We start from the raw sequence: 13,638 nt of genomic DNA, 5'->3' as shown, positions 1-13,638 counted from the left end.
ACCTTAGGAAGTCTGAACTTAGAAAATCATGGTCAGGTTGAATCAGATGGAATTGGGAAAGCGAATGCCCAGTGAATTATAATCTTAGAGCTCAAGTGCAGCAGGGTGGCTGGCGCATGTGAGGTGTTCAGTGAGTTATTGACAAGTGCGGCCAGCAGTAGTGTGGACATGCGCCCATGAGGAAGCTGGCTGGGGATGAACAAATGCAATAATGACAAGGAGAGGGAGGATAAAACAAGTAGAGGCGTAACGATGAATATTTATTACCATTGGATGCAAAAATATTTATGTAAATGTGGTAGACTTTTGACAAGTGTAAAGAATGGTAACTATGTATGGTATGAAAGTGGCCTTTGAAAATAAAACTCCCTTTGCGGCCAAAGAGAGATGACAGAAGAAAAATGCTCTGGAAATGGAAAGGTACTGACCCAAAGGAATTGAATATGAAAGACCTGAACTTGCAAAGCACTTGAACTATGGGGAGAAGATGCACATTAAAGTACAGGGCTTCAGTGTATAGAAAAGAAGCCCCAAGACTCCAGGTTTCTTTACAGACTACAGGAGGGGAGCAGAGGAACATGTTGGTTAAAGCAGCGTCATACCCCAGCTCTGCTGCTTTCTAGCAGTGTGACCTCAGCCTCTCTGAGCCTCAGTTTCCTCTAGGAAAGTGGAAATAATAATAGACACACCTCGGGGGGTTGCTGTGAGAATTAATTAAGACATGGCATGTGAAGCGCTTGGCAGAAAGCCTGGCACCCTGCAAACGCTCCGTAAATGCTAGCTGTTATTATAAACTACTTGACAGGAAAGTCAGGGAGCAGAGAGACTTAAAGCATCTCTATAATTACATGAATTGTGATGAAACAAGTTAAACTCTTGCTTGGATTTCTTCTAAATTGGGTTTCATAAGCTAAACACGATTCTCTCTGTATCCGAGAGCAGTTGCTAGGAGAAACTGGCAAAAGGCAATAAAGTGGTGAACTCAGCCATTGTTCCTAAAATAAGCACGAGACGAGATGGGAGGCTTTGGACTGACTTCTTTTCAGAGGGAAAAACAATTTCCTAAATGAGAAGTCAGGCTAGGACACTGACAACATGATGGTGGAGATAGGACGGAAGCAGGGGAAGCGGAAACCAAGTTCATGCAGAAAGCTGGTGCGGAGCCTCTGGGACCTGCTCGTGAAAAACGGATAGCTGGGAATCACATACGATTGCTTTCGTGGCTTGATGTTTATGTATCTTTAGTGAGACAAGTGAAGCTGAATGTTTGAGGAATAGGTAGAAGAACCTCCAGACATGTACCCATTTTACAGAAGGCAAGATAAATGGTTGGAGGAGACAGTTTACATCATGGTCGGGTACTTAGCGGTGACATCCACAGATCTGGATTAGAGTTGCTTGTGTCATTATCAGCTGTGTGAATCCAACATTTTCATCTCCCTAAGACTCTGTTTCCTTGCCTGTACGATGAGACAAACACTATCTGCTTCAGCGGGTTACCATGAGGCTGAAATGAGACAGAGCGCCTGTAAAGGGCTTAGTATCCCAAGAACTCGATGAATGGCTCATACTAGTAGTTGTAAAATGACATTCACAGAAGTAGGAAGTGTTGTCTCAAGTACTTGTGAAATATACTCATGTATTGTGTCCATATAAACATAATTCTACTTAGTTCATTTCTATTCGAGTGTATCCCTTAGTTTTGGTGCCTATAAGAAAATTTCCAGAAGAGAAACACACACATTTTTATTTATGAAGAATTTGTACATAATATTTTTCTTGGCCAGTTTAAAAGGGTGACTCCTATTCTGCCCAGGGCACGCAGTTTTGCAGGGTTAGTTACTTTAGGAAGTAAAAGAGGGGCGCCTGGGTGGCTCAGTCGGGTAAGAGTCTGACTTCGGCTCAGGTCATGGTCTCACAGTTTGTGAATCGAGCCTGATGCTGGGCTCTGGGCTCACAGTGTGGAGCCTGCTTTGGATTCTTGCCGTCTCCTCTCTCTCTATCCCTCCCCTGCTTGCACTTTTGCTCTCTCTCAGAAACAAATAAAAGAAACAAACAAAAAATAATACTGGTTTAAAAAAAAAAGAAAGTAGAAGCAATTTCTGAAACTTCTAGTCTGGATGTATGGGTTTGTGACTCTATCAATGAGGAAGTGACTCAGGTTATGGAAATACGATTTAAAAGCCTCCTCTTGCATAAAACACCTCCTCTAGTGTCCATTTTAGTGTCTGTTTTTGCACACATCTTGGTGGTCATTGGGAGACAGAGATTTGGTCTAAAAAATTTCCCCATCAAAATCACCATTCGTGTTAAGCTCTCAAGAATGCAGAAAGGTCTGTGATGACAGTTTCAGCTGTGAGTTAGTTGCTATTATCTGTCCTTAGCCACTTGGATTCTCCAACTAGTTATCTTCTTTCTGGTCCACGTGAGTGCTCTAGATGCTGTTTGTGAGATAATCCGGCCGCTCTAAGTGGCTATTCATTATATGGTGAGAAATATTCAACAAATATAACCCTGCCAGATGCTAATCTAAGTTTTCCCCAAGAAAATCACTAAATACCTTTTATGGGGTCATTTAAATAAATTACATTGATAATAAGTAGTGAGATGAGTCCCTTTATTCACACTAAATACAGAACTGGATATTCTAAATGTTGCTAAATCAAATGACAAGTGCTTCAGCAGTTGAAATTCACCAAGTTTTTTCCTAAAAGAAAAACAGACAATGGTGGCTGGGAAGACGCCAACCAAATGGTCCCTTCCAGTGTCACTAGAACAGAGGGGACAGTATGAAGCAGACAGAGGATCCTTGAACACACTGCACTTTAAAGCAAAAGTCCACGTAGCTCACTCATTCCAAACCATGCACCAAATTCTTCCGTCAGCATATATTTCAAATTAAATCCAAATCTGACTGTACCGCTTTCGCAAGCTTCACACCGTGCTCGTAAGTGAGAGGTTTCTCTTTCATATACAGCAAACGGGCCAAGGTTTTGGGGTCATCGCGGAGATCAATCTGGCAAAACAAACAAACAAACAAACAAACAAAAAGAAAAGAAAACACCCACGCATGATAAGCTTACTTATTTTTTCAGGCTAAGTAGATATTTTAAACCGTGATATGGTAGAGATTCTCCCCACCACCACTTTACATCTATGAAGTTGCCGACTGACTTTTCTTTAAGGAGGTGCATACATACACATGCCCATATTACATCGAAAAAATAAAGGGATGTCTTTGTAAATGTCAACATCAGGTTTTCCATGTGCTTTCTTCTCCAAAAGCAATTCCCTCGGGGGCTAGACTCACTCTAATAATTCTGTGGTTGTTTCAGGCGTTTTTGAAATTTCCTACTTATTTTTAGATCCCACTTACAGGATATTACAATGATTGATCAGTCTTATTACCTTGCAGTGATGCCTCATTTGATCCCAAATTATATTACTCATTTCTTAATAGTCTATTTCCTGGCTCTGAATACATCTTTGTCTTCACCCTCATGGGGATAAAGATTTGTCTCCTATGAGGATATTTTAAGGAATGTTGATGCAGACTTGGAAGGCATAGCCTAAAGAGGAATTTCCAAAGGTCTACCTAAGGAATGAGCATTAATCTTTTCAAAGGTAGAACTACTTTGAAAATAGCCTGTATGTTGGGATTAGTTTTCATAATTTAATTAAATATTTTAGTTGCTTTACAATCTCACTGTGTTGGGGTGTCGGGTGGCTCGGTTGGCTAAGCATGTGACTTTGGCTCAGGTTGTGATCTCACAGTTTCTGAGTTCGAGCCCCACCTCGGGCTCTGCACTGACAGTGTGGAACCTGCTTGGGATTCTCTCTCAGCTCCTCCCCCACTCCCTCTCTGTCTCTCTCTCTCAAAATAAATAAACAAACTTAAAAAGATCTCAATGTGTATGTGAACCTATGCATACATGAATGGGTGTAAATGTGACTTTTAAAGAAAAACCGAAATATTTATACATTAGAGTACCATTTATAAGCACATTGCTCTGCTTTAGCGATCTGTGGGTTTTTTCTTTTTGGTCTATTTATTTATTTTAAAAAATTTTTTTTAATTTATTTTGAGAGAGAGTACATGCTCATGGGGAAGGGGTAGAGAGGGGCAGAGAGAGAGAGAATCCCCATCAGGCTCCGTGCTGTCAGCACAGAGCCCAGTGTGGGGCTTGATCTGACCACGACCTGAGCCAAAACCAAGAGTTGGATGCTAAACCGACTGGGCCACCCTCGTGCCCCTCTTTTTTGGTCTTGATTGTCCAATGTAGTGCCACGAATTACAAAAGAGGCGCAAATCGCACAGAGAGGTTTATGTCCTGTCACATATTTTGGCAGCAGGGATCTGGGCTCTGTCAATATGGTCAAACATTATCATCTGGAATTAGGGTAAAAGCCTGCTTTTAAACAATTCTCTTTCAGAGTAGGAGCATTAACTATACTCTGATTTTTGGATGTGTTAATCTTCTGTCCATATCTTCTCTAGGAAATGCTTTTACTATTTTTAAAAATTTCTCTTTTCAGTCAGAATATAAAAGGAGAAATAGAAAACAGGAACATATGAAACAGATAATAATAAAACCCTTCCATATTATTACATTTCTGTGTCTTTGGATAGTAATTTAGCAAAGAACAAAATCCTTTCAAAATTATAAGAAGTAGGAACAATCTTGAACACATTTGTGCAATTGGCTTACTGTTGGTAATTCAAATTATAGAACTTTATTAGCTTTCAAAACATTTTAAGGCCCTTTACAGCCACAGGTTTGTTTATCTAATACATCTGTTTTTAACTTCTTTCCTAAGATCCAAAAGACCAAGAGGTTTAAAGGGAACAGAGAAGAGTGAATTTCTTTCTCCAGTGGTGTTATGGAGCTCCTGGAGTAATGTGCCCATTTGGACTTTTGGGGTCACTTTGACATCCATACCTATTCTGTGACTTTCAAACAATTGTATATTTCAGATATAAAAAAAAAAAGACTAGGTAATTAGCGCGATCCACGTCCGCACCTCGTTCCTCTGGCTCAGGACTGGAGAAGGGTGTCTACTTCAAAAAGTACTTTGTTACTTAAAAATAAAGAGCAGAGGGATTAATCTTTAAAGATCACATCAAAACCTCCTTTTCGTGTAAAGAGCTCTATTGTTCTTTCGACCACGAGCTAAATAATCATGCAAATCTTAGGCACGGCTACTTCTGGGGTTGATACATGAGACACACTCTTCCCTAGTGTTGGTGAAATAGGCTGTTCAAGAGAAGCCTGGTCTTTCCTTTTTTGCTGCCCTCCTGCCCTGCCCACCACACCTTGCCACCACCCGCCTCTAACCTGGGTCCCTATGAGGACGTAAGGCACGTGAGGCATGCAGTCCTTCAGCTCCGGGACCCATTCCTCCTGGACGTTGTGGTAAGAGGCAGGATTTACGACAGAGAAGCAGATCAAAAACACATCTGTGTTGGGGTAGGAGAGCGGCCTCAGCTGGTTGTAGTCCTCCTGCAGGTAGAGCAAAGAGTTTGTACAGACTCGGGAAGGCGGGCCCTACGTGCTTGAGTGTTCTGGGCAAGACTCCACCACAGCTCCCCGTGACCTGCTCCTGCTCCCACTCTGGGATCTGGTGGTTCCCTATAGACATTGCTAGAAATAAAGGAGCCATCAGTCAGAAAAACACCTTTTGCTGTGTATAGAGATTGTAAATCTCTATACACCCCCCACCCCACGCACACACAGTTTTAAAATTAAAATTTATTTATTTATTTTGTGTGAGAGAGAATGCACATGCTCATGTGTGTGTGCACCAGTGGGGGATGAGAGAAGGATAGAGAGAGAGAAGGAGAGAAGAGCAAGAAGGAGAGAGAGAATCCCAAGCAGGCTCCATGCTGTCAGGACAGAGCCTGACACAGGCTCAAACTCACAAACTGTGAGATCATGACCTGAGCCAAATCAAGAGTTAGATGCTTAACTGACTGAGCCACTCAGGTGCCCCGTAAATATCTTCCATTAAGAAAAACTTAGGAAGCAATTTTTTAAGGAGCTTTAGTGAGATAATTTACATACTATAAAGTTCACCCATTTAATGTGTATAATTCAATAAGGATTATTACAGTTCCCCGTTGCCTTGTGCTGTATTGAATGGAGTTGTGTTGTATTGAATGTGGATTTAAATTAGTGCGCAATCGGCTAAGGCACAGCAGTTCTCTTCTTACACAATTTTTAAAAATTCCATGCAAATTTAATTTAGAATAAGCTAGCTGTAAATGTAAAGCAAAGAGTTGCTGCCAAATCAGACGGCACAATTTTGTAGAAATATATTGGGTGAGGGTTGAGAGTTCAGAATTCGGGGTTTCCTGTGAAGTCTACCTAGAGGCCATAGCGTGGCCTAAATAATAAAATACCAGATTGATTCTTCTTTCCCCAGGTTTCAAACCAGAATATGTTCTGGTTGGAGAGTTCTGGCTTACGTAGGTTGTTTATGTATATGCTGTCAGAGCAGAAGAAGATAAAGACAAAGTAAAACATTGGAACATCTCACCTTTGGGAAAGTGTCAGCAAGTAACTTTCACCGTATGTGAAATGTTCTAGGAGGTTCCGAGGTAAATCCGCTATTTCAATATAACGTTTATATTTTCGTAGAATTTAGTAACACATAAGCCAAAAGTAATTTTATGTGTGTGTATACTTGATATTACATAAGTATACACTATGTATACCTACATATGTGCACACACCACAATATGACATACTTGTCATACACACCATGGATCGTTCATATATATATGCACACTATGTACATACATAGGGCAACCAAATCTGTATGTTCACACTTACCACATACACGTAGGCATGTGCAACATAGCGATTCATTTACTAGGGTCCTGACTCCTCTTCTTAACATGAAAAAACATTATTAGACTCATATATGCTCGTTGCAATTCAAATATGTAATCTCTAATAGTTTTTCCTGTCTTCCTAGAGGAAGCCATGGTTTAACCGTATCCTTTTGAATATTTTATATTTATTTACATATGTAACAGACATGTGTTCATTTTAAAAAAGATAAATTGATTACATAGTTCATATTGTTGTATCCTTTGATTATATGTGTGTGTATACATATATATATATATATATATATATATATATATATATAATGTTTATTTATTTTTGAGGGAGAGTGAGAAAGAGAGTGTGAGCAGGGGAGGGTCAGAGAGAGAGAGGGAGACACAGAATCTGAAGCAGGCTCCAGGCTGAGCTGTCAGCAGAGCCCGACACAGGACTCGAACCCACAAACCATGAGATCATGACCTGATCATGGTTCTGAGCCACCCGGGCGCCCCTTGTGTCCCTTGATTTTTTTAACCTTAATAGGTCATGGATATTTAAAAATATCAACCTTGCTATCTTTCTACTGAGTCTCATGATGTCTTTATAAAAAGGGACTACACATATATATGTACACATGTGACTAGAAGGAAGTCCTTTAGTGGGTTATGTGGCATCTCTGGTCAATGAGCATGTGCTGATCTCTGATTCTGTTTAGATACTCCAAGTACCCAGCCCACAGGGAATCAGTACACATGGCTGCCGCCATCACTCTTGCTAACACTACTAAAACCTACGCAGAGGTGTTTATTTACTTATTTATTTTTAATGTTTATTTATTTTTGAGAGAGAGACAGAGTGCAAATGGGGGAGAGGCAGAGACGGAGGCCCAGAATCTGAAGCAGGCTCCAGGCTCTGAGCTGTCAGCACAGAGCCCGATGCGGGGCTCGAACTCATGAACCTCGAGATCCTAATGTGAACCGAAGTCGGACGCTTAACCGATTGAGCCACCCCGCCGCTCCTAAGCAAAGATTTTTAGTTACCCAAACAAAATGCAGCATAATATGGCAAGGATGCTGAAAAACCCAAGTCCTAGAAAATAAACTAAAAGGATATAAAAAAATCACGGATCGTGGCTCATTTATCACTTTTCTATTAAAGCAAATAAGTAGGAGCTGGGTGCATTGCTGAATAAACACTGGTCACAGTGGACAGCTGGGCCCGGCCTACTGGCTGCATAGCAGCTGAATTGTGCCCGTGCGTGTGTGTGCGTGTATGTGGTGGTGGTGATGGGGGGGGGGGGGGCGGTGACAGGGCAGTGGGGAAGTGGACAGCTCATTTCTTGTCACTCTCCCCTTCTCTTTACACAACGAGCCCTGTAACCAAAACTTCTTGCCCCTGGTCTCTGCACTGCTTTCCTTTCTCTCTGGGGCTTTCTGTTAGAGGGGAGCTGTGAGGCTGACAAGCTAAGAACTCTCCTTCCCAGGCCACAATCTACAGCTGCTCATGGTACCCCACCTGCCCTTTGCCACTTCATCTTCCCATCTGGATTGTGATAAATGGAGCAGGGACCATCCTGGTGTTTGTTTGTTTGTTTTTTTTTTCCTCATGCCCTACTTCTACTCTGTCCACAGCGAACATTCCATAAATGCCGTTGACTGATTGGATGACACCACGTTCTCCGCAGTGAATTGCCAACGAACACATGGCTTTTCTGTGGGGCATTTATTGCAGGGTTTTCTTTAGAATCACCTGGGGAGCTTTAAGACCATCCTGACACCCTGCTGCCTCTCTCCCCACACTCCGGGACCAATTAAATCACGATTTGTGGAGAGTGGGCCTGGGTAGCTGGGCATTCTGATATAATTGGTTGGAACTGGCATGGAGTTGAGAACAAATGCTTTGCATTATCTTTATCTTCGTCACTGAGGATGGATCAAGGGCTTATTACGAAGGGCCAGGCATTGTTTCAGGCACTTACGTGTCTTGAATCCTCACTAGCACCGGAGACATGGCAGCATCAACATTCATATTTCAGAGAAGAGGAACGTAAGTTCAGAGAAGTTCAGTAGTGAACGAATGTCTCAGAGCTATTAAATACTGGGATGGGCTCTTTAGCCCGAATCCAGCTCCAGCTCTTCATTGTGACCCCATTATTTGTTTCAGCTCAGAATGTTAAGCAGCAGATTAATCTTTTTTTTTTTTTTTTGAAAACTCAGTTATCTGGATATCTTAATACGGATATATATCTTGACCCAGGAATCTAAGAAATGTTGGACCTTCGGATATAGGATCTATTTCATGGCCTGCACTTGCTAGAAATTACCAGCAGATGGCAGCAGACACTGTATATTTAAACCCTCAACGCCAACTGACAAAATTGCATGTTCAGAAGGGTCACTACTGGATCAGGTAGGAACAAATAACTGGTGGTCTGAAAGGATCATGTTTATCTGATTTTTTACCCAGAAGCCATCAAAGGAATTCTGCTTACATTCTGGAAAAGTTAGGAAGACCAGGGTTTGCCTGTGGGACTGTGGGTGGGCATGGGAGTGGAGTTTGGGTGTTTTTGATCATTTACCCTCCTGGCAGGGTAGCCAAGGCCCTCAGCTGAGTGACTTCTGACCTTCGCCTTTAGTGGGCTTTATCTTGCTCTGTGTTCTGGATATCTCTCCTGTGGAAAGCTTAGTCCAGCTGTGTAACTCTGGGGTGCCAGGGTGGCTTAGTTGGTTGAGCATCGACTTTGGCTCAGGTCATGAGTTCGAGCCCCACATCAGGCTGTGCGCTGACCGCTCAGAGCCTGGAGTCTGCTTCAGAGTCTATGTCTACTCAATTTATTTGGAAGTGAGACAGGTGACATTTCTCTTGCTCTTGGTTAGCTCTGTGATAACAGAATACCAGAGAGTATTTAGTTGACTGAATTGGAGAAACACGGATGAGGGCTGCAAAAGGTTTTAGAGATCAGTCAGTACAGTGGCTCCCAAAGTGTGGCCCCTGACCAGCAGCCATGGCCTGGGAGCTTGTGAGCAACGCACATTCTCAGGCCTTCCCCAGCCCTCCCGAAGCCAAGGCCCTGGGGAGCGCCTGCACCGTATGTGGTGCAACAAATTGTCCGCGTGAGGCTGTTGCAGCTCAAGTTTCAGAACTGCAGCTTATCATTGCTTCCCTCTCAGCTGATTTTGTGGTTTAAGAAGTGAAACTCTACACAGATTGAGTGATTCAATCAGGGCTACAGAGCAAACACACCTTTGAAGGAGGTTCACACCTGGACCGGCAGGACTCCCGTCGGCCCCCATGTGCCACAGGCTGTGGCGATGAAATGTGGCTGAGGGTTCAGCATTAATAAAGGTAAGTGTCCTCGTGAGATGGAGGGCTGGGTGCTGGGAGGCTGGGGGATTTGAATTTGTATCAGCTGATGAGTTTTTCTCAACAGGGCACATTCCGAGCCTGGGTTGGATGACCACATGTTGGGATGATGGGAAGGGGCTCTGGGAAATGGATCGATGGTCTAGCTGGTATTTCACGCCCCCCATTCTCATGTCGAAGCTGAGAATGGAAGACCAGTCTTGAAGGCTTCTTGAGGAGACAAGGTGTTACTCTAAACTTGCGACTTGAGTGGGGCTCTGGAGGGCTAAAATGGGCAAGGAGGCTGGCTGGCTGGGGGTCTCAGGGGATAGGGAAGGATTTGGGGCAAGGTGGGCTCTTGAGTACTTTCCACCAACTTTACCCCAAAGGCTGGAGACTGGTTTGAAGGCAGATCTGGTGCTCTTGGATTGGGCAACTATTAAGAAACTACAGTTCAGGGACAGCCTCATCAGATGGCCAGACACCCTCCACATGTGTCTGGAGGAGCCACGTATGATGGCCCAGGTGGGGAGCAAAGTGAAATTGTTTGACCAGTCCTCCTCAGACCTTAGGCACACTCGAGTCGTGTTAATGTACAGCTTCTCATGCAGCAGCAGGTCTGGGGTGAAGGCCACCGATTTATTTCTGACGAGCTTCCAGGTGACGCCGATGTCGCTGGTCCAGGGACCACATGTTGAGGGACAGGAGAGTTGCACTGAGTCTCCTCTAACCCCACCGCAGCCCGCACCCACATTAAATTGGATGTAGAATTCGGCTTCAAAGTCCTCCTGGGCTTAGTGACGTTTATCCCAGATTTTAGCACATGTCTCATTTTCGGATTCTCCCATCAAGTACACTCCTATCTGTCAGGCTTGGTTTGGGAAATGTGGGTAACATCCGGAGGGTGGGAGTGTAGCATAGTACTTAGGAGCATGGGCTAGGGGGACACATTCTTTGGGTTCCAATCCCAGTACTGCCTGTGACTACTCTGTGACGCTGGGTAAGTTCTCTCTGCCTCAGTTTCTTCGCCTGTAAAATGAGGTCACCTGTAAAATGAGGTGCTTGCCCCACAGGGCTGTTTGAGAATAAAACGTGTTAGTATGTGTAGACCGCTTAAAGCAGTGTCTTGGATGTATTAAGTTCTTTGGTGGTCAAGAGTCCGTCTTGTCAACAACGGCTGTAGTGTCCCTACCCTCATTGGCTCCTGGGGCTGAACCCGAAATTAACTTTTTCTAAACTGAGTAGTAAAGAGACCCAAGTAGTAAAGTAACTTTTACTAACTGAGTAGTAAAGAGACCCAAGTGCTTGCATACTCCGATTGCACCTCTGAATCGATGTCTCTACGGCTCTATTTTTTTTATAATTTGAGAAGAAATAAGTTTGTGTCCTAAGGTTACTTTTACCAATAACTTGTCACGTGAGCAAACTTCTTTCACATCCTCCAAATTGCACACTTCTAAAACCACGTTAAGATGCATGTGAGCAAGAAGGTTGGGTTGCTTATTGAGGAAAAATATTTTTTTGTGTTGAGGCTTTAGGCAAAGCCTAGAGTTTGTTTTAGGCAAACTTTCCATGGAGGATCCATGGAGGATGCCAGGTTCTGTGCTCTTGATGGCCCCATTGGGTCAGCCGATAGCAAAAGGGAAGGCTCGTGTCCTTCCAAGTGGACCCTGGGTTGCCATTAATGGACCCCAGCTGTACTTGCCTCCCTGCCTGGCCACTTGCCTCTTTAAGTCCTTGAGGGCCGAGGGGCTTTAGAAATCGGGGCAGGTGAAGACAAGCAGTGTGTAGTCTCAGCTGAGGGAGGGGTGTGGCTGATGGCCTTTCTGTTCCCACACTTCCACGGTCACGGGTGACAGCTGAGCTGCTGGGGGCTGTGGTTTCTCCGCGTCATCCTGTGCTTGCTGACAAATAGCACTGCATCGTGGGGGGCCTGTGTGCAGAGAACCTGGGGGTTCACCCTGCTGAGAAACGGGGCTCCCGACACCAGGAGATCCTCATTCCTCCCTGGAAGTGCTGCCTTTGAGATATGTCTATCCTGGAGTTGGGTCTGAGAGGCCACAATCTGAGCAGACCTTCACCCACATGGCTCGTGTGCCCACCGAGAGCGGGAGGCAAGATGCCTCACTGCGGTGGCTGGTTCCACTCCATGTGGCCGGCAGCAGGGTGGGAAGACGCCTGGCTCTGAGCCATGACCCGGGACACACCGGTTCGGCATTCCTCAGCTGGCAAATGCCCAGGCTTTGCCGCAGCGTCCCCACCCCGGCACCCTGTCGTCCCCTTAGTCTCTAATGACGCACTCAAAACGGACTGGCCTGCAAGTACGTCATGGAAAAGTTGGCTCTGGGATTCTTTGTAGCTGAGCCAAAGATCTGAGCTCTAGAAATCCGTCCCAGAGATGCTTTCAGTAAGACACTAGTAGGGGCATGGGCTGTACAGCATGACCTGGCGAGACCTAGATAGGTTTGGCTTTATGGGCCTGGCCTTCTTGCCTCTCCGGCGTCAGCTGAGGGGTAACCTGCAGAGTCAGCCTGGGAACAATCCCTCACGTTGCCTCACTTCATGTTTGGGATTCCACCTAATAGAGGAACTCTTTGTTTTCAAAGGATTCCACTTGAAGTCTCAATATTTGTTTGCTTCAGGGATTCGGGGCGGGAGCTAATTTTAATAGCAGCTGCCATGTGCTGGCCGTGTATGCACGTGGCTTCATTATAGACCGTCTGTGGCGAATGCTTGGCAGGCTCGTGAAGGGCCAGGAGCATGTCCGAGGAGGGCCTGGTGGGGCTGCAGTGGTGTCCGGGGCAGAGTGGACATAGCAATGTGGACGGAGCCGGGTGCGACCGTTTTTGTCTTGGGCTGACTTTGAAGGTAGAAGTACTGAGTTCCTACAACTTTTCCGTTCAGAACCTGTGCCTCTTGAGGTTGTTTTCATCAACGCTGACCCACAGTGAGCTCAAGGCACAGAGGAGGGACACTACTTCTTGGTTTACTCATGTAGGAAAATCGAATGATTCACAGCAAGACAGAACTCTATAGTTGGTTTCAGAGACTTATTTCCTTTTGTGCGGTTCGGGAATGAATCAGTTGGTTTTGAGATCGCCTCTCTTTCTTCTTAGTAACTCTGGCCATATGAGTATGTTTGAATTAGTTAAATGTTCCTTGAGCATGTGACCTCAGCGACATTTGCTAGAATATAACTGAGGATGATGGATTATCCTGCCTGAGGCTGGGAATGGAAATTTGGGGATCATGCTTGTAAGTTAAAGCTGTTACAAAGCCTTATTGGCAGAGTTGTAGGACCATGGGAATCCACTCAGGTTAGGGTTGTTTTCTGCTGCAGCCTCTGAAGGGTGAGGAGCCATGCTTTGACCACCAAAGACTTCCAGAGTCGTGTTTCTCAAATTTTTATTGCATACGGATCATGTGGGGATCTTCTTAAGACGAATTTTCAGATTCAGTAGGCTGG

At 44.4% G+C, this 13,638-nt stretch overlaps 1 protein-coding gene across 1 annotated transcript in view; it reads right to left on the bottom strand.

The window, feature by feature from the left end:
* The window catches only part of RHOJ (ras homolog family member J), an 86,222-nt gene that overhangs the window by 9,110 nt on the left and 63,474 nt on the right, over positions 1 to 13,638 (bottom strand). The window contains exons 3-4 of the mRNA XM_060620016.3: positions 5,337 to 5,501; positions 2,921 to 3,016 (exon numbers count right to left, since the gene is read on the bottom strand). Coding sequence (XP_060475999.1) covers positions 2,921 to 3,016; positions 5,337 to 5,501 — 261 coding nt within the window. The remainder of the gene's footprint in view (positions 1 to 2,920; positions 3,017 to 5,336; positions 5,502 to 13,638) is intronic.

This window comes from Panthera onca, chromosome B3, assembly GCF_046562875.1.
Source record: "Panthera onca isolate mPanOnc1 chromosome B3, mPanOnc1 haplotype 2, whole genome shotgun sequence".
NCBI classification, from domain to species: Eukaryota; Metazoa; Chordata; class Mammalia; order Carnivora; family Felidae; genus Panthera; species Panthera onca.
This window is presented reverse-complemented; position numbering and strand designations above follow the sequence as displayed.